Source organism: Pristiophorus japonicus, chromosome 3, assembly GCF_044704955.1.
Source record: "Pristiophorus japonicus isolate sPriJap1 chromosome 3, sPriJap1.hap1, whole genome shotgun sequence".
Taxonomy (NCBI): domain Eukaryota; kingdom Metazoa; phylum Chordata; class Chondrichthyes; family Pristiophoridae; genus Pristiophorus; species Pristiophorus japonicus.
The window spans coordinates 67,370,009-67,390,399 of record NC_091979.1 but is presented as its reverse complement, the minus strand read 5'-3'; the positions used below and the strand labels follow the sequence as shown (position 1 = coordinate 67,390,399).

General features: G+C 42.1%; 1 protein-coding gene across 1 annotated transcript in view; it reads right to left on the bottom strand.

The window, feature by feature from the left end:
• The window catches only part of LOC139259741 (zygotic DNA replication licensing factor mcm6-B-like), a 37,630-nt gene extending 17,544 nt beyond the window's left edge, over positions 1–20,086 (bottom strand). The window contains exons 1-9 of the mRNA XM_070875392.1: positions 19,918–20,086; positions 16,224–16,370; positions 13,192–13,302; positions 11,781–12,030; positions 6,832–6,997; positions 5,744–5,889; positions 4,807–4,957; positions 3,394–3,535; positions 2,443–2,584 (exon numbers count right to left, since the gene is read on the bottom strand). Coding sequence (XP_070731493.1) covers positions 2,443–2,584; positions 3,394–3,535; positions 4,807–4,957; positions 5,744–5,889; positions 6,832–6,997; positions 11,781–12,030; positions 13,192–13,302; positions 16,224–16,370; positions 19,918–20,012 — 1,350 coding nt within the window. The 5' untranslated portion in view covers positions 20,013–20,086. The remainder of the gene's footprint in view (positions 1–2,442; positions 2,585–3,393; positions 3,536–4,806; positions 4,958–5,743; positions 5,890–6,831; positions 6,998–11,780; positions 12,031–13,191; positions 13,303–16,223; positions 16,371–19,917) is intronic.
• Between the last annotated feature and the right edge of the window lie 305 nt (positions 20,087–20,391).

Below are 20,391 nucleotides of genomic sequence, written 5' to 3'. Positions count from 1 at the left end.
GCGGACCGCAGGAAGACATCAATGTGCTCGTCAGGTGGGCAGAACAGTGGCAAATGGAATTCAATCCGGATAAGTGTGAGGTAATGCATTTGTGGAGGTCTAACAAGGCAAGGGATTACACATTAAAAGGTACGACACTGAAAAGTGTAGAGGAACAAAGGGATCTTGGAGTGCAGGTCCACAGATCCCTTAAGGTAGCAGACCAGGTAGATAAGGTGGTTAAGGCGGCATATGGAAGACTTACCTTTAGTTGAGGCATGGAATACAAGAGCAAGGACCTTATGCTTGAACTGGATAAAACACTGGTTAGGACGCAGCGGGAGTACTGTGCAGTTCTGGTCACCACATTACAGGAAAGATATGATTGCACCGGAAAGGGTGCAGAGGACATTTATAAGAATGTTGCCTGGACTGGAGAAGTTTGGTTATGAGGAAAGATCAGAGTTGCTGGGTCTGTTTTCTTTGGAACAGAGGAGGCTGAGGGGAGACCTTATGGAGGTGTATAAAATTTATGAGGGGCCTGGATAGAAAAGACCTGTTTCCCTTGGCAGAGGCATCAACAACCAGTGGGCATAGATTTAAAGTTACTGGGGGAGATATAGAGGAGATAGGAGGGGAAATTTCATTACCCAGAGGGTGGTGGGGGTCTGGAACACACTGCTTAAAAGGGTGGTAGAGGCAGAAACACATTTAAAAAATACTTGCATGTGCACTTAAAATGCCGTAACCTATAGGGCTGCAGACCAAGAGCTGGAAAGTACAATTAGCCTGGATAGCTCTTGGTCGGCCGGCGCGGACACAATCGGCCGAAACGGCCTCCTTCTGTGCTGTAAATTTCTTTAATTCTGTGACCGCTTATTCTGAGACTATGCCCCCTAGTTCTAGATTCCATGAGGGGAAACATCCTCTCTCTGCATCTACCCTCCCTGTTAAGCCCCCTCAGAATCTTATACATTTCAATAAGATCACCTCTCATTCTTTTAAACTCCAATGAGTATAGGCCCAACCTTTCTTCATAAGACAACCCCTTCTATTCAGGAATCAACCTCATGAACCTTCTCTGAAATGCCTCCAATGCAAGTATACCCCTCCTTAAATAAGGAGACCAAAACTGTACTCAGTACTCCAGATGTGGCCTCACCAACGCTCTGTACAGTTGTAGTAGGACTTCCCTACTTTTATACTCCATCGCTCTTGCAATAAAGGTCAACATTCAATTTGCCTTCCGAATTACTTGCTGTACCTGCACATAAGAGGTTATTAAACAAAATTAGGGCTCTTGGGATTGCAAGTAATATACTAGCATGGATTGAGGATTGGTTAATGGGCAGAAAACAGGGAGTAGGAATAAACTGGTCATTTTTGGGTTGGCAGGTTGTAACTAGGATCGGTGCTTGGGCCCCAGTTGTTCACAATCTAGATCAATAATTTGGATGAGGGAATCAAATATAATATATCTAACTTTGCTGATGATACAAAGCTAGGTGGGAATATAAGTTGTGAGGAGGATGCAAAGAGGCTTCAAGAGGAAATAGACAGGCTAAGTGAGTGGACAAGAACATGGAAAATAGAATATAATGTGGAGATATGTGAAGTGATCCACTTTGGTCGGAAAGAGAAAAAGGAGTATTTTTTTTTTAAATCGTGAGATTGGGAAATGTTAGTATCCTTGTACACAAATCACAAAGTTAACATGCAGGTACAGCAAGCAATTAAGAAAGCAAATGGTATGTTGGCCTTTATTATAAGAGGATTTGAGTACAACAGTAACTGAATTTCAAATTGAATATACATTATATAGGGCCCTGGTGAAACCACACCTGGAGTATTGTGTACAGTTTTGGCCTTCTTACCTAAGGAAGGGTGCAAGCAGGATGTTTCCCCTGGCTGGAGTCACAGTCTCAGAACAAGGGGACTGAGATGAGGAGAAATTTCTTCACTTAGAGGGTGGTGCATCTTTGGAAATCTCTACCTCAGAGGGCTGTGGTGGCTCAGTCGTTGAGTACATCCAAGACAGAGAGTGACAAATTTTTGGTATTAAGGGGAATCAAGGGACATGGGGATTGTGCAGGAAAGTGGAGTTGAGGTAGAAAATCAGCCATGATCTTATTGAATGGTGGAGCAGGCTCGAGGGGCTGCATGGCCTACTCCTGCTCCTATTTCTTATGCTATTATTATACTTGTATAGGTATTACTATTTACACAGCTCTCCGAGGACCTCTACTGAAAGATGCCCAGTATTGCAGCATTACACTGCAAAGGAGCTGATGAATGCCTGAGGACACCAGATCCAGGGGCTAGTATATTTACTGATACTGAAATCTTTTCACTCTTAGAATTCAAAATCCAAGAGTTATTCACTTTTGTATCAGGTCACAGAAACCTTTAACTGAATTTTAAATTGAATATACATCAACGAAGAATCATATGGAATGCCCTTACATTATCAGCAAGCATCAATGCTCCAGCTTCAATGACAAATTCATGTGATTCTTCATCTAATACAACTGCAGCCGTCAGACCTGCGGCTGTACTAGCTTTACCACTTGTGTACACAGCCCGAGGGCAGAATTCCTCCACGTGCCTGTTTTATACAGAAAACCAGACTGGTTATGCAAGTATTAAGACAATAAATAAATAGTCACATGAAAACCTTGCACACCAACATTTAACACATAAAATTGCTCGTTCGCTCTTCCTATCCATATGCTCTTGCTGTGCCTGGCTGAGAAGTCAGACAGATAACCTACTTCTAGAGTTAGGCTTATGTCACTCGAGAAGTGTACAAAGATAACCCAGGGTGAATCCTTCTTTTCTGACGAAAGGTCATCGACCTGAAGCATTAACTCTCTTCCTCTCACCACAGATGCTGCTTAACCTGCTGAGTAATTCCAGCATTTTCTGTTTTAATTCAGATTTCCAGCATCCGCAGTATTTTGCTTTTGAATTGCCTTTTGTTTATCCCGACCTGTGGTAAAGCTTTTAGCTCCACTCTGCACTGGCCGTGGACCAGATTAATAGCATTGGGTAAAGAATCAAAGCTGCAAAGTTATGTCCTACTATTCTACTGCACAGCTTAACACTCCATGGCATTTCTTTCATTAAAAGGTTAATAAAAACTTATTGGATTGTTGCACTCTCCTTTACCTTTCCCTTTAATCAAATTATGAAAGCTCAATTATTTAATCATAGCAGGGTCGAGGTAGGAGGCAAGAATCACCGTACTGCATACATACATTTACATATTTTGGGGTGGGAGTATTGCAAGTATATTATATATTATTTCATAAAGTAGGTTAACAGTACTACTGTAATAATAGTTGGGTCACAAGTTACTGATTTTTAAGACCACTTGTGCTGCCAGAGATCTTAGCTCAGCTCGGTATGACTTACTTAAGGAACTGGCTCTTAGCTGTGCTTGGATCTCCAACAATACAAACATTAATATCACCACGCAGAGAAGTGCGCTCCAAGGTCGTTTTTGGAACTCCTCCAAAAAGCATCAATAAGATCCCACGTTTCACTTCATCATTACCTAAAAGAGAAAATTGCATTCTTTGGTTTCCAAGTACTGTACCGCAAAAATAACTGGGTGAACACTTAAAAAAAAAAATGTACGTCCAATGAAACATCTCAAAAATACATAAGTAAAAAAATATTTAAATTCAGCTCTTTAATGCCCGTTAAATGTCAATCAATATTATTGACCTATCATAGGGCCCAAGTTTCCACATGATAAAAAATGGGCGCCCCTGGGCACCCGTTTTTCACGCCTAAAATGGCGCCGGAAAAAAAACGCGCGATTCTGGAGCACTTTGCAGCTCCTTGTCTGTTTGGTGCGGCGCCCAGGGGGGCGGAGCCTACACTCGCGCCGATTTTGTAAGTGGGAGGGGGCGGGTACCATTTAAATTAGTTTTTTTCCTGCCGGCAACGCTGCGCGTTGGAGCGTTTGCGCACGAGCAGTGTGAACAAAACATTGGCACGTGGCCATTTTTGTAGTTCTTTGTAGCTGTTTAATTTTTGAACATTTTTTAATAAAAGCACATTGCCATCAGCACATCAGCACTGAGGCTTCTTGCAGCCTTCTCACTGTCTCCTCCCCCCCCCCCCCCCCCCCCCCCCCCCCGCGGGAACGAACGGGTGCCTCAACTTGTGAGGCTGACTGCAGCATTCTCCGTGGCTGAAGCACTTTCACACAGGTAGGAAAATGGTTTATTTAATCTTTTCTTTGCTTATAAATGTTTATTCAGGTTGGATTTATTTGTATAATATTTGTAGAAGTATAAATAAGGATTTATTGTCGAATTTAATGACTTCTCTTTCCCCCCCCCTCCTCGTTCTGGACGCCTAATTTGTAACCTGCGCCTGATTTTTTAAATGTGTAGAACAGGTTTTTTCAGTTCTACAAAAATCTTCACTTGCTCCATTCTAAGTTAGTTTGGAGTAAGTTTTCACTGTGGAAACTTTGAAATCAGGCGTCAGTGGCCGGACATGCCCCCTTTTGAAGAAAAAATTCTGTTCCAAAGTAGAACTGTTCTACCTGACTAGAACTGCAGAAAAAAAAATGTGGAAAATTGCGATTTCTAAGATAGTCCGTTCTCCACCAGTTGCTCCTAAAAATCAGGCGCAAATCATGTGGAAACTTGGGCCCATAGAAACAACTATGTTGTGGCAATTTTTGAAATGACTAACTTCAGATTAGAACGCGGAACAAAGAAATGCCAATTGCTAGCTGATCCGGATCATGCGCACAGCAAAGGTGTTCTAAAATAAATAAATATACATCTTCAAAATGTTGCTTCTTACCATGAATGGTAGGGAAAAGACTTGTACAGAGATTGTGATACAGGTTCTTATCCTGACTCATTTCAAACACCTTCTCCCATTCCTGAACCGTCATCTGATTTTTAATGCTTTCTGCTGTCTGTTCTTCTTCTCTTATTTCTTTGCCACCAAACTGTGTTTTTTTTTAAAACAAAGAGTTTTAATGCAGGAACTAGTAGCCTGCACCTCTGGCAGTCCAGACAGATAAATTGACAGTACTATACAAAACTAAGATACAAATACAATTTAAGATAGCTTTCAGAATTATGGGAACAAATTTTATACGAGCAGTGATTAGACAAAGAGAAAACTAGTCATAACTGTAGTGATCCTATTTAATAAAATCTGAACGTCATTGGGTACAAGAAATAACTGGCAGATTAATTCTGGAAACTTTACTTCTCATTTTTCTTTTGTTGTGTTTCCACTTCAAATTAATTTTTATGCCTTTATTCACAAACAAGTAACTTTTGCCTAAATCACCAATTTTAGTGCAGACAGACATTCAGATTGATGCACTCATCATAACCTTGATCAGACATGGAGGCAAGAGCTGAATGGCAAAGAGGAGGCAAGAGCAGCAGGCCCAACATCGAGGCAACATTCCAATGAATAAGTAGTTTTGTCTACTAACTCAACTCGGGTAACTGGAGATATTGAACATTATCCAGTCATAGGCTGCATGTTCAGAATCATTTTCCACCGGAATATTGGGATCCTCAAATGTTATAATGAAACAAAACAAAAACATACGTGCTATGGACTCAAGCTATGCCAATATGTAAAGTAGAGTGAAACTGGGGTTTAATGTGGTTAGGTGCTATGGCAACCAAAACGGTGCCATAGCGGGATAGTGCCTTCAGACCAAACTTGCATGGACTTCAATGCACCATTCAAGATAAATGCCAAATATACACACCCGTGGATTTGTTTGTGCCACATAACATGCCAGGAAGGCCAGTTTGTAGGACAGGTCACGTACACCTAAAGCACGAAGACCTCTTACTCCTTCTGTTTCATACCCATCAGCACCACTGACACGAGACCCAGTTTCAGCACGGATACCTAAAGGAACACAAAATGACTAATTAATCGTGGGGAAAAAATGGCATTGTTCTTTAATTACAACATTAATCTACATTTCTTTTAGAGCATTGTGGCAATGAATTATTTTTGTTGAATGGCCAGGGCTGTGGGTAACCCTGGAGACTAATTCCAGAGAGTGATAACTGCACTTTGTAGATCATCTATTATCACCCGTTATCCAGTATGCGCAGATATTAAAAAAAACTGTGAATGAATGTCACCACAGGGATGAATATACAAAGGAACATGTTGTTATAAATGTACAAAAAAAACACAATTTTATATAAGCAGTGATTATAAACCACAACAATGAAGCTTGTACAACTTTTAAAAGTTTCTTGAGTTCTTACCTTCGACATTTATTCTTTGAAACAAATTATAAGCAACTGTAAGAATCAAAACTTGTAGAGACCCACATCATGCAATCAAAGTTTATGCTCAAAGAAACTGATCCTTGCTGATCAGCAACTGACAATATACTAGTGATAGAATACAGTCAATACATTTGTGATGAGTTTCAAACCTTTCTGTATTATTCAATACTATCAACATCATGCAAGCCAAAATATCAGTGGTACAATAATCTTTTTAAAAGCATAACAGGAATCAGAATGAAGGCCCAAAATAGAGGATGCCATCAAGATTGAAGAGTAAAAAAGACAAGTTAGATGATGTCAAGTTGGATTTAAAAAAAAAACTGCAATATCCACATGGATGGAAGACAATTGTGAATGGAGATGGGCTATTCTGCTTGTTGATGCAACCTAAATATAGACTGCTCCATTTACGAATATATTTTTTATCTTCAGTACCATTTCCAACCAAACTACACTAAACCACATTGGTCTACAAATTTTACCTTCCTGTACTAAAACCAGCATGAAGTATTTAGTTTCAAATGTCTTCTAATTTATTGAATACCTGGTGTAGTAAGTTGAGATACATCAGGAACCACAATAAGCATCCCTGTGAAGTCACATCGGTCACCAGCCTGCGCGGATTCCACAGCTTCTGCACGCAAGATAATTTCCACACTGCGGGGAATGCTACCACGGGGTAACTCAGCCTGAGTTTCCTGAATACGAACCTGAAGGGGCAAGGCCGTTAAGCAAATGAGAAAGGACAAGGCAAACAACCATTCTGTAACAGTACTATAATGTTTACATTTGCTCCTTCAAGCTCACATAGTGCAGCAACAATACCCATGAAATCTGTCTTTAACTGGTTTTGAATAATCTGTTAAAAATTCCAGATGTTTAAAAAAGCAAGACACTAAACACAAATATTACATTTTGTTACTGAATACTGTATTAGGTTTCAATTTTATGTCTTAAATTATCAGTTTTACTTTCATAGGAACCGTTCTGAGTTGCGTGCTACTTTTATCTCTTAGATCATTTCTATTATCCCAAATACTTAACCAAAAAGAGAACTCAGTTGGGAGGTCAGAAGAATGTTGTCACATTATAAACAGGTAAAACACTGAATGCAGAAGTGAGGACTCAACTTTTAAGCACTCGCTATATTATATAATCCTCTGAGCCCAAAGCAAACACAATAAGCCAGAAATCTGAAAATTGAGCTGTGTAGGCCATCTAATGGAATACAAATATTTTAATACAATTTTAAGAATATTGTGAGTAAGTAAACACACCGGCCCCGATTTTCCATATTCACGATTTTTGGCGTCACGTATAACGTACGTCTCTCTCCCCCCACCGCCCCACCCCCCCCACCCGTTTGCACAAAAAAACCTGCCACTTTCCACAATAAGTTATTTTTAGTGCTGCGATACCCAAAGACAATTCTATGGGCGGAGCTTGTAGTGTGCGTCGAAAAATCACTACGCATGCGCTGGAAAAAAAACTCACTGTGCATGTGCTGGAAAAAAAAAATCACGGTGCACGTGACGGGTCTGCTTTGTCTAGATCACCACTGATAGCAGAGGTGGATTTGCCGATTGTTTGAAGCTGTATTTTCAAAAGATGGATGCATGGGAAAGGGACAGAGAAGGAGAAAGGGACAGAGATAGAGAAGCTGTAAGGGCCAAGAGATTTCTAGCAGAAGAAATTGAGCTCCTGGTAGACATAACTGAGAAGAGTTTGGATGTGCTTGAAAACAAGGAGAATGGGCCAAAAGAAACTTAAACCCTCTGTACGCGCAAAAGTTTGGGACCAAGTTGCAGTAGAGTTTAATGCATTGTCCATTACCCCGAGAAGCGGCGCACAGCTCAAAAAGTGGCAGGATCTCGGCAAGCAGTGACTAAGTAACATTTTTATTTAAATTTATATTTATGCACTGTAATAGCATTTGTAAATGTGACTAATGTGTGTGTGTGTGCAGAAGGACCCCCTCTTTAAAAAGTTCTATTTTCATCTTTGCAGAAGATGGTGTCACAGATCATTGAGAAAGGTCAAAAACTGGAGGAGGTCCAGCAAGTAGGCTGCAACTAACAGCCGTGGAACATAGGATAGCGGATATGATTAAATCTCACAGAAGATCAACTACCAACATGGAAACTGGGCCCAGGTTACCAAGAGAGTAAGCCCTGCAAATTTCACAGCCTGGGTTGGATAAATGTTAAGTACTGCGTGGGCTGGCTACGCTTCCGCTTCCTCCCCTGCTGCTAGCCAAGCATCTGCTCTGTTATGTTTTGCAGATGTTGTGCATCAGGAAGAGACAGAAGATGCATTTGAAGTAGAAGAGCATGATCAGTCCAGATATTGTTAATCTACATCAGGAAGATGAAGGGTAGCAGGATAACCCTGATACAGAAATGGTTACACTGGAATTGGAGATGGTGAACCCCTTGAGGATTCCAAACCCTTTCCTGAGCGATTCAACGAATGCGACATTTCAAGGTGTACTGTTTGAGGCTGCGGGTCCCAGTGTGTTGCAGCAAGCCACACCTGGGAGATGGCAAAGGAGGGTGGGAGGGAGAGCTGAACCTGAAATAGAAGATGCAGGGAACATAGGACAGTTCATACGGATGAGTAGGGAGAGCATCCAGCCAACAAGATCACTCGTGGAAACCTTGGGTGGAGTGAGGGTAGAATTAGCACGACTGGCACTTGAACTAGCAACACCGGCTGGAGGAATGGGTGAGGTGAAGGGAGAAATTGCAGGACTGTCATTAGAGGTACCAGTACTGTCGGGACAGATGAGGGAGGAGATGAGAGAGGTAGAAGCAGCAATAAGGGGAACACCCAGACTGTCACTGCTGCCACGAACATTCTAACCCTCAGACCAAAGTCTGTTGATCTACAGGCTGAAGAGCCCGAAGAGGAACCCAGGCCTTCCACAATGGAATCTGCTAGCTCTGTCCCTGTCGGAACCACCAACAACAAATGTGCCGTCGGAAAGAAAACAGAAAAAACCTAGGGGTCGTTGGGGGGGGGGGGGGTGAGGAAGCAGAAATCTGCAACGGGCACAGGTAGGGGCAACAACAGAGGAAGGCATGGCGCACAGCGCTAAGGGGGAGGAGAGATGGCTTGTTTGTTTGCTTCTTCATTGAAAAGTTTGATACCAAATTTATTAAAGTTAAAAAAGTTAAGTATAACTGTACTGTACAAATGTTTAATAAACATTTTTTTTAACATTTAACCAGAATCCTGTATATTATTTTTTGAATCCAGCATGAGAAAATCTTTCTAAGTTGTCACGGATTCGACGGGCCAAATGGCCTCCTGTGTTGTAACCAAACTGGGTAAAGTTCAGGAAACTATTTCATTAACTTGATCAGCTTGAGTCATCTTCAAGACACTTTTTAAACATCAAAAGGTATAAAAGGTAATTATGAAGCAATGCAGTCTTCGGGAGAGAAATAACAAAAAGGAACAAATATTGTTCACATTTAAACTCTGTTTTGTGCAACATGTTTTTTTAAAAACTGAGAATTAAAATTTTGTTCAGAGTCAAATTTGCAGCATAAAACCACACACACTTAGCAATAATCACGCTCCTTTCCAATGCTGGCCTGAACACCCATTCTGTGATTGTGTGCTGGAGATGAAATAAAAACTACAAGCACTAATGTTACGCCTTCATATAAAACTTTTAATAAAGGCATTAAAAGATATACAAGTTAATCTAAGTGAATAAATCTGTTAACTTTATTATAAAATATACAGTTTAAACAAAAATAAGTTTAAATGAAACGGGCAGGTTGTGTGATCTGCTCTGCCAGGTGATTCCTTAGGGACAAAGTTGAAAATTGCCTCCATCAGTCTTACTTGTAAAATCAAGCTCTGCCTTCCAGAATTGAAGTATTCATTAGATGACTCTGTAAACATGCTTTCTCCCTAATTTATATATGCAAACTGCCTCTCTTACTGCAATAATTCATCATGATTTATGTCCCATTGGAAGAGTGTAAATTTGGAATTGGATTAACGAATTTTTATTAAAAATCAAATTAGATTTGTTTGAAGCATTCTGATAGGGCAGCATGGAGCTGCACAATCATGAATATTTCTGTTCAGGGCAACAGAAAAATCTTCTACATCAATGAAGTTAGCAAATTAGAGCCCACTTGAAAAGTCTGTGTCATGCATTTTTGAGCAAGGCTGCTTTAAATTCTTCTGTGGCAACGGAAAAGGTACTGATGGCGGCTCAGGGCCCCCTTATTTACATTTAGCAGGAGTTATTGTGCAAAGTAATAAAAACACGTATGACAATGCACTATTTAGAAGTATTATTTCAACCCCCTTTCTCCTCTTCCCCTCCCCTCCCCTCCATCCCACCACACACACACGTAGAAATTTTAAATTGTATACCAAATTAACTGAAAATACTGTGGACTGAAATAGTATTAAATTGACACGCAGTTGCAGTCAACTGTATTAAGGCTACTAGATTGAAAAGGCTCTTCTGCAAGTTTATTTTTCAATGTGCCTGGAGTATGATTGTTGTTCAGTCTGGCACAGAAGCTTTAGAATGCACGTGGAGGACCTTCGGTCAGGGATTGCAACGGGCCGGGTGCATGAGGGACCTTCGGCCAGGGATTGCAGCGGGCCAGTGTCGATTTCCTTAACTTAAGGTAGACTTTTTTTTATAACGGTATCCAAGGTGTCGCCGCGCCATTTTGAAAAAAATCATTGATGGGGAAACTGACATAAATGGCCAGAAATGCAGAATCCCATTTCAACGCAGACGAGTGGCAAAACATCTGGCGTCGGCAGTGGGTGCCAAAATTTTAGGGAAAATTTCAAATGACCGATTACGCCAAAAAAAAAAAAATCGCCGGGCGCCAAAAAAACGACACCCAATGATGGTGAAAATTGCCCCCAAAGGATGAAAAAATTATTTAACATGACTTATTTCTCTTCTACCACTTGTAATGTAAAATTACTTTAGTTGTATAAAATAGACCGATGCTGCATTCACTAGTCAATGTGGAAAAGGGAATTTTTTCCCCTTTCTTTAGCAGAATGGTGATTAAAACACAAAGAACCACCAAGATAACTCACCCATTATTTCCCCCCCCATCTCAAACAGTTTTTTTTGTGGAGGTTTGGGCACAGTATGGGAAAAGAGAAAACAAAGATCCTGCTCCCCACCTCGTGTCATTTCTAACATTTTTAAAGTATTTACAATATTTTATTTGAGCTGGTCAGTTTAAAATATGGCAGACTGTACCCATGTGAATTTAATCAAAACTAAATAAAAGTTTTGTTTTGGAACATACACATTAAAGCAAGATTAATACTATCTCCAATTATGTATTTCTAACGCTAATAAAATTTCAATTAATTTTCTATTATGCATTTCTATACTAGTAAGTCAAGATTATTTTCAAAATGAAATTCCCAAGCACTTTTATCATAGCACAAGAGCAAAATGGTAAACTTTAATTCCAGCTGTACACTCACCTTCTGAAAGTCAACAAATCGGGACTTATTAGTGTCCAGCATAAATCTCTTCCTGTTGGCACACACTGGATTCCTGCAGATATTTGGCTGTGTGTACTTGAACTGCTGCTCTACATCCTTAACCACGGTCTGACAATCAAGGCACATAAATGTTCCACTGACCAGCTCTGGGTGAACAGGGTGGGTTCGAACAACCTGTCCACTGATGCGTAGCAGGGTTCCAATCCTTGCTGCGGTCAGCTCTCGGATTCTAGTTTACAATAAGTCAGCTGGTTTAGTATTTGATCATTTTTGTGGATGATTATGCATAACTAATTTTTATTGGCTTTAACCTGCCAATTTTCTATTACATTTCTTCCCAGCAACCAGTATTCATTTGACAATAGTGCAAACTGAATAAAACCTATTAAATATGAATATAGTAAAACATAATTAAGCATTTAAATTTGAAATAGCACTTTGGTGTATTTAGATTCCCAATTAGAAGCTCGACATGGATTCATAAACTCGAAATTGTAATATATTACTTGGCAGGGTGAAATATATTACAGTTAGCATACAGCCTTTAAATTCAAATCCACGGGCCTTCAATCTTCAAACCTACAATAACTCTTCCTCTGTAATTTACTGCAAACGGAATAATAGTGAATTTTAGCCACTAACAAATGTCTGTCCAAAGTTAGTAAGAAAAACTGATATGAATTGAATGGGGTCACACTTAAATCATGTTTTAAAAAGGCACATGAGCTGGATTAAGGACATATTGGGCTAGAAATTTGTTTTTTGATGGTAGCTATGACTTCGCTACCACTACGAGGCGCAACAGTTCGCCCAGTGGTAAAAATCGGCGTTCAACAAGGATTCGTGGCGCAAACCGCGAATTTTCTGCAACTTTTGTCCGAGGCCGATACCGCTGCGAGAGGCACCTTGGGAGGGTGGAAAACACCCCCCAAAATTTGCAAAAACCAAAAAAAAATCACAAAACATTCACATGACACTTAACTATCAAATCACTGCAAAAGAATGAAAAAAATAAGAACTTTAACTGACCTTTTTTTGCAGGTCTTCATTAGGGCTGCAATGTAGTTTTCCCGCGCGTTTTTTTCCCTAACTACGGGTGCGCTGTGAGCCAAATTTTTGCCGAAAGCGCTATTTTGAGTCTTGCACGCCGGCAGTCCTCTCCCCAGCGGTACTTAAAAACCGCCGGCGCAAGACTTCCCCGACTCGCCGGTTTTTGCCAAAAACTTTGAAATATCGCCAAACAGCTGGGCAAGGTAGGCGAATTTCTAACCCATTGTTCTTTCTGACCTAAACGCAACAGCCATCTTAAAAGAAGCTTAATCTCATAGTACATCTAATTCAAATTTTACTTTACTTAACTTCAGACAAAACGCATCAAGTTATCTCTTACTTGTGTCTGGCTGGCAAATCCTCAATTGCTACATAAAACTCCTTGTTCGGTGGAATATTTCCATGGTCTCTGGCAAAATTCCGAACAGCACGGCAGAGGTGTGGGTAAACTCTGCAAAATAAAGAGTGAATTAATAACAGAAATATATCAGATCCTCTGTTACTAGTATTAAGACATATCTGTTGGAGGAGGATTTCCTGGAGTGTATAAGGGATGGTTTTCTAAAGCAACGTCGAGGAACCAACTAGACAGCAGGCCATCCTAGAATGGGTCGTGTGTAATGGAGAGGGGATTAATTGGCAATCTTGTTGTACGAGGCTCCTTGGGGGAAGAATGACCATAATATGGTAGAATTTTTTATTAAGATGGAGAGTGACACTGTTAATTCAGAGAATAGGGCCCTGAACTTAAAGAAAGGTAACTTCGATGGTATGAGATGTGAATTAGCTAGGATAGACTGGCGAATGATACTTAAAGGGTCGACGTTGGATAGGTAATGGCAGACATTTAAAGATCACATGGATGAACTTCAACAATTGTCTGCCACAAAAATAAAACGCGGAAGGTGGCTCAACCGTGGCTAACAAGGGAAATTAGGGATAGTGTTAAATCCAAGGAAGAGGCATATAAATTGGCCAGAAAAAGCAGCAAACCTGAGGACTGGGAGAAATTTAGAATTCAGCAGGAGGACAAAGGGTTTAATTAGGAGGGGGAAAATAGAGTATGAGAGGAAGCTTGCTGGGAACATAAAAACTGATTGCAAAAGCTTCTATAGATGTGTGAGAAAACACGATTAGTGAACACAAATGTGGGTCCCTTGCAGTAAGAATCAGGTGAATTTATAATGGGAACAAAGAAATGGCAGGCCAATTGAACAAATACTTTGATTCTGTCTTCACTAAGGAAGACACAAATGACCTTCCGGAAATACTAGGAGGTCGAGGGTCTAGTGAAAAGGAGGAACTGAAGGAAATCCTTATGTCAGGAAATTGTGTTAGGGAAATTGATGGGATTGAAGGCCGATAAATCCCCAGGGTCTGATAGTCTGCATCCCAGAGTACTTAAGCAAGTGGCCCTAGAAATAGTGGACGCATTGGTGGTCATTTTCCAACATTCTATAGACTCTGGATCAGTTCCTATGGATTGGAGGGTAACTAATGTAACCCCACTTTTTAAAAAAGGGAGAAAAAACAGGTAATTGTAGACTGATTAGCCTGACATCGGTAGTGGGGAAAATATTGGAATCAATTATTAAAGGCGTAATAGCAGCGCATTTGTAAAGCAGTGACAGGATCGGTCCAAGTCAGCATGGATGTATGAAAGGGAAATCATGCTTGACACACCACCTAGAATTTTTTGAGGATGTAACCAGTAGAGTGGACAAGGGAGAACCAGTGGATGTGGTGTATTTGGCCTTTCAAAAGACTTCTGACAAGGTCCAACATAAGAGATTCGTGTGCAAAATTAAAGCACATGGTATTGGGGGTAATGTATTGACGTGGATTGAGAACTGGTTGGTAGACAGGAAGCAACGAGTAGGAGTAAATGGGTCCTTTTCAGAACGGCAGGCAGTGACCAGTGGGGTACCACAAGGTTCAGTGCTGGGCCCCCAGCTATTTACAATATACATTAATGATTTGGACGAAAGGATTGAATGCAATATCCCCAAGTTTCCAGATGACACTAAACTGGGTGGCAGTGTGAGCTGTGAGGAGGATGCTAAGAGGCTGCAGGGTGACTTGGACAGGTTAGGTGCAGATGCAGTAAAATGTAGATAAATGTGAGGTTATCCACTTTGGGGGCAAAAACAGGGAGGCAGAATATTATCTGAATGGTGACAGATTAGGAAAAGGGGAGGTGCAACGAGATCTGGGTGTCATGGTACATCAGTCATTGAAAGTTGGCATGCAGGTACAGCAAGCGGTGAAGAAAGCAAATGGCACATTGGCCTTCATAGCGAGAGGAATTGAGTATAGGAGCAGGGAGGTCTTACTGCAGTTGTACAGGGCCTTGGTGAGGCCACACCTTGAATATTGTGTACAGTTTTGGTCTCCTAATCTGAGGAAGGATATTCTTGCTATTGAGGGAGTGCAGCGAAGGTTCACCAGACTGGTTCACAGATAGATAGATTTTTAACCAATAAGGGAATTAAGGGTTACAGGGAGCGGGCGGGTAAGTGGAGCTGAGTCCACGGCCAGATCAGCCATGATCTTTTTGAATGGTGGAACAGGCTCGAGGGGCTAGATGGACTACTCCTGTTCCTAATTCTTATGTTCCCGGGATGGCAGGACTGACATACGAAGAAAGACTGGATCGACTAGGCTTATAGTCACTGGAATTTAGATGATGATGAGATCTCATAGAAACATAAAATTCTGATGGGATTGGACAGGTTAGATGCAGGAAGAATGTTCCCCATGTTGGGGAAGTCCAGAACCAGGGGTCATAATCCAAGGATAAGGGGTAAGCCATTTAGGACCGAGATGAGGAGAAACTTCTTCACTCAGAGAATTGTAAACCTGTAGAATTCTCTATCACAGAAAGTTGTTGAGGCCAGTTCGTTAGATATATTCAAAAGGGAGTTATATGTGGCCCTTACGGCTAAAGGAATCAAGGGGTATGGAGAGAAAGCAGGAATGGAGTACTAAAGTTGCATGATCATACTGAATGATGGTACAGGCTCAAAGGGCCAAATGGCCTACTCCTGCACCTATTTTCTACGTTTCCTTTAATTGTTTTAAAAATATTTTAAACCCGAGTTTTCAAATTTACCATTTCCTTCTCCATAACTATACTGAAGGAAGGATTTCTTGTTTGAGGCATAAGCAGATAGTCAGCTGATGTTTCCTCCTCCAATAACTCAAGCTCGCTTCCTCTTAAAATCTTAATTTTGAAAATATTGTTTTAATATGGATTCCCCACTGGTTATTTCTAAAAAAAAACACATGCATTGTGGGGTCTTGTAATAAATGTGTTTGTGGCTACAAGCTTTGATATGGATTAACAGCTAATCAAAGTAACATTTATTTCACCTGTAAAATTCCTCTTGAACAGTCGTAGCCAGCTGCTGGTTATATTGCTCCAGATCCACAAAGCTTACAGCAAGTGTGTTTCTTTCAGGGCGGATCAGCTCTTCAGCATCATGCAAATATTTAACTTCGCCATCACTGTTCAAGAATCTGGAAAAAAAAAAAGGTTTATATGAAATCAAAAATAGATGGTGCTGCAGTCTAGTCTATTGATGGGACGAACTGCATTTCTTTGTTGCAGGAAATAGCGCCCGAGGTTCTGAACACCTCCTGAGCCATCATAGCTGTTACAGAATTCCATAAAGAACAAAAATTGCCCGATAGCTGTGACATTATGTGGAAATGTAACTGATCAATTGCTCAACTGTTCCAGAATAAATTAGGATTATTTAACAACTTAACATTTACACACACCACCAGAATTAGGCAAAATGTGACAAATCGTACATAACAGCCCTTTAAAAAAAAACAAAGCAATCTACTGCAGACGAGTAAATAAATCATATTAAGTGACTACATGCACTCTGGATGACATTAAGAACTTGCACTTATATAAAATCTTTGAAGTCCTCATGACATCCCAAAGTGCTTAACCACTTAAAGTGTAAGCATTGTTTTGTGGCCACAGCAGCCAGTTTGAGCACAGCAAGGTCCCCAAACAGTAAATGAGATAAATGACCAGCTAATCTGTTTTAGTGATATAAATTGAATAATAAATGTCAGCCAGGGCACCAGGAGAACTCCAACTCGTCTTCAAGTAGTGCTATGATGGGCTCTTTTATATCCATCTGAACAGACTGATGCAGCTGAGATTTAACATTTCATCCAAAAGTTGACAATGAAGCTCACCTTCAGGACTGTACACAATTGTTCAAACCTACCTTCTTTCTTGACTTCAGCCTACCCAAAGGCTGACATTCAGTGTGTCTACAGCCCGTGCAAAACACACCAGCTTCAGTATAACTCCAGCCCTTGCAATGCACACCAGCTTCAGTAGGCCCAAATTTGGCCAGGAGTTGCTCCGTTTTTTTTGGAGCTACTTGATTTTTCTGGAGTATCTTAAAAACGCCCATTCTGCGCATTTAATTTGCGCCAGTGTAAGTGAGTTAGTTAGGATTTTTTTTAAGTTTTGTTTTTTTTCCACAAAAGGGGGCGTTACCAGCCATCTACGCCTGTTTTGGCCATTTAAGCCAATTTGGACAGCTAATAGTTGCTCCAAACTAACTTAGACCAACATGTGTGGCCACAACTCTTGGAGAGTTAAGAAATCGACGCAGGTAGCCTCCAAATGACAGTGTTATGATAGGAATGCTAGTTTGTTTTTTAAATCCCAAGCAGCGAGACTGGACAGGGTGTAACATAGAAAATAGGGGCAGGAGTAGGCCATTCAGCCCTTCGAGCCTGCACCACCATTCAATATCATGACTGATCATTCCCTCGGTACTCCTTTCCTGCTTTCTCTCCATATCCCTTGATCCCTTTATCCATAAGGGCCATATCTTTCTCCCTCTTGAATATATCCAATGAACTGGCATCAACAACTCTCTGCGATATGGAATTCCACAGGTTAACAACTCTGAGTGAAGAAATTTCTCCCTCATCTCAGTCCTGAATGGCCTACCCCTTATCCTAAGACTGTGTCCCCTGGTTCTGGACTTCCCCAACATCGGGAACATTCTTCCCGCATCTAACCTGTTCAGTCCTGTCAGAATCTTGTAAGTTTCTATGAGATCCCCTCTCATCCTTCTAAACTCCAGTGAATAAAGGCCCAGTTGATCCAATCTCTTCTCATATGTCAATCCAGCCATCCCGGGAATCAGTCTGGTGAACCTTCGCTGCACTCCCTCAATAGCAAGAACATCCTTCCTCAGATTAGGAGACCAAAACTGAACACAATATTCCAGGTCAGGCCTCACCATGGCCCTGTACAACTGCAGTAAGACCTCCCTGCTCCTATACTCAAATCCCCTACCTATGAAGGCCAGCATACCATTTGCCTCCTTCACCGCCTGCTGTACCTGCATGCCAACTTTCAATGACTGATGAACCATGACCCCCAGGTCTTGTTGCACCTCCCCCTTTCCTAATCTGCCACCATTCAGATAATATTCTGCCTTTGTTTTTGCCCCCAAAGTGGATAACCTCACATTCATCCACATTATACTGCATCTGACATGCATTTGCCTACCACCTAACCTGTCCAAGTCACCATGCAGCCTTTTAACATCTTCCTCACAGCTCACACCGCCACCCAGTTTAGTGTCATTTGCAAATTTGGAGATATTAGCTTGGAGATAGGTGTTATGAGCCTGATTAAGCTGAGTATGGGGTTTTTACAATAAAAATGACCTTGTAATGAAGGCTGAAGTATGGGGCCACTTAAGCAAGGGGAGGGTTTTCTTTGTAAATAATAGATCAAGAGCCCCAACGCTCCCGCCTAATGGATTCGTGTGTGGCATCACACCACATTGGATTTTGACTTCAACAGCACCAAAGAATTGCCCTGACTAGGCTTAGAAATATAAAACATTAAGACGGAACAAAAAAAAGCATGTCAAAATGTAAACTTAAATGTTGCTGTTCAGCATTCCGTAGTGTGACTCTGATAATTAGTAATATTTTAGAATTCTATGCAATAGTGGGTGAGCTGTAAGATACTGCAGATAGGGAATTTTTAGTAAAGATTGCTAGATATTAAAGTACTGGAAAATCTTTGAAGGTTCTTTCTTCCCCACCCCCCCCTCCCCTCCCCCAATCAAAACTCTTACTCTCTCTCCTCCCCCCATCAAAACTTTCCCACCAGCCCACCCACCCCGATCAAAACTCTTCCCCCCACCAACCTGTTTCTTGAAGCCCTCAGCCCAGGAAGGCAACGGCTGGCCTGTGCGGCAGGCCACTTGGCCTGGGATAGGGGAGAGATGCGGGCCCCACGCTGCAGGCATCATCATCACAATCATGGAAGGACTTACTGCACATGCGCAAACGCTCTACTGCACATGCGGACAACTGCCGGCACTGTTTTCGGCACAAGGCTGTAGCTCCGCCCCCACCCACTCCATGAGAAACGCCGTGCCAGGACCTCGGACACAGCAGAGCAGCCAGAATTGTTAGTAAAGTTTTTTGGCACCGTTTTGAGCGCACAAAGTCGGCGCATCTCGGGAGAGTGCGCCGGAAAAAGGGGTTGGGGAAATTTGAGCCCAGTACAACTCCAGACCGTGCAAAACACACCAGCTTCAGTATAACTCCAGCCCGTGCAAAACACACGTGATTCAGTATAACTCCAGCCCGTATAAAACACACCAGCTTCAGTATAACTCCAGTCCGTGCAAAACTAAGTTGAAAAAGTTGGATCAAGAAACTTTTGAAACGCAGTTTGCTTTCAGTAAACTGATGACACGGGGAAAAGCGGGGGTCGCTCTACGGTCAGTCGCGGGTGAGGAGAACCAGGTACAATCGGCAGTATAACTCGGAGCGGGGTTGGGGATCAGGCCGCCGGGCTCCGCACCGTCCCAACAGTCCCGCCCGCCCGCTTGCCGCACTGCACAGACCGTGCCGGGCCCGCGAGCCGCGCTTTAAACACCGAGTCAGGCAGGAAACCGTGCGAGGACCGCGGGATGGAATTGAAGGCGCCCGCCGCTGCTGGGGCCTGGGGTCCTGCCGCTGCGCTCACCGCCCGGTTACCGAACCAGCCACTCACTCCTCTAGGAAATCCTGGAACAGCTTCTGGCATTTCTCCGCCAGCTCATCCTTCACCTGCTGCCCGGCCACCGCTGCCGCTTCCCCCAGATCCATCCTTTCAAAGTTTAACCGCCGCGCACCCGCAAGGCAGACTTCTCGCGCCACTGCAGGTCAGCTGCCCCGCGTTCCCGCCAGTGCACCGCCAATCGCTGACCGCCTGGCGGCTCACGTGATCGCAGCGCCGACTCGCCGCGCGGTGGGGGGAGGAGCGAATCCCAATCGGAACGCGCGTTCATCCGTGTATGGCTTCCCATCCAGCTGAAAGAAAGACGGAGTTGCATCTCTATAGCGCCTTTCACAACCTCAGGGCGTCCCTGAGCGCTTCTCTGCCGACCAACATTTCTCTGGACAGCTGGACTGCACCTCTCGACCTCCTTTAAGATGCTCCTTAAAACCTACCTCTTTTGACCAAGCTTTGGTAAAGGTTTTCAGC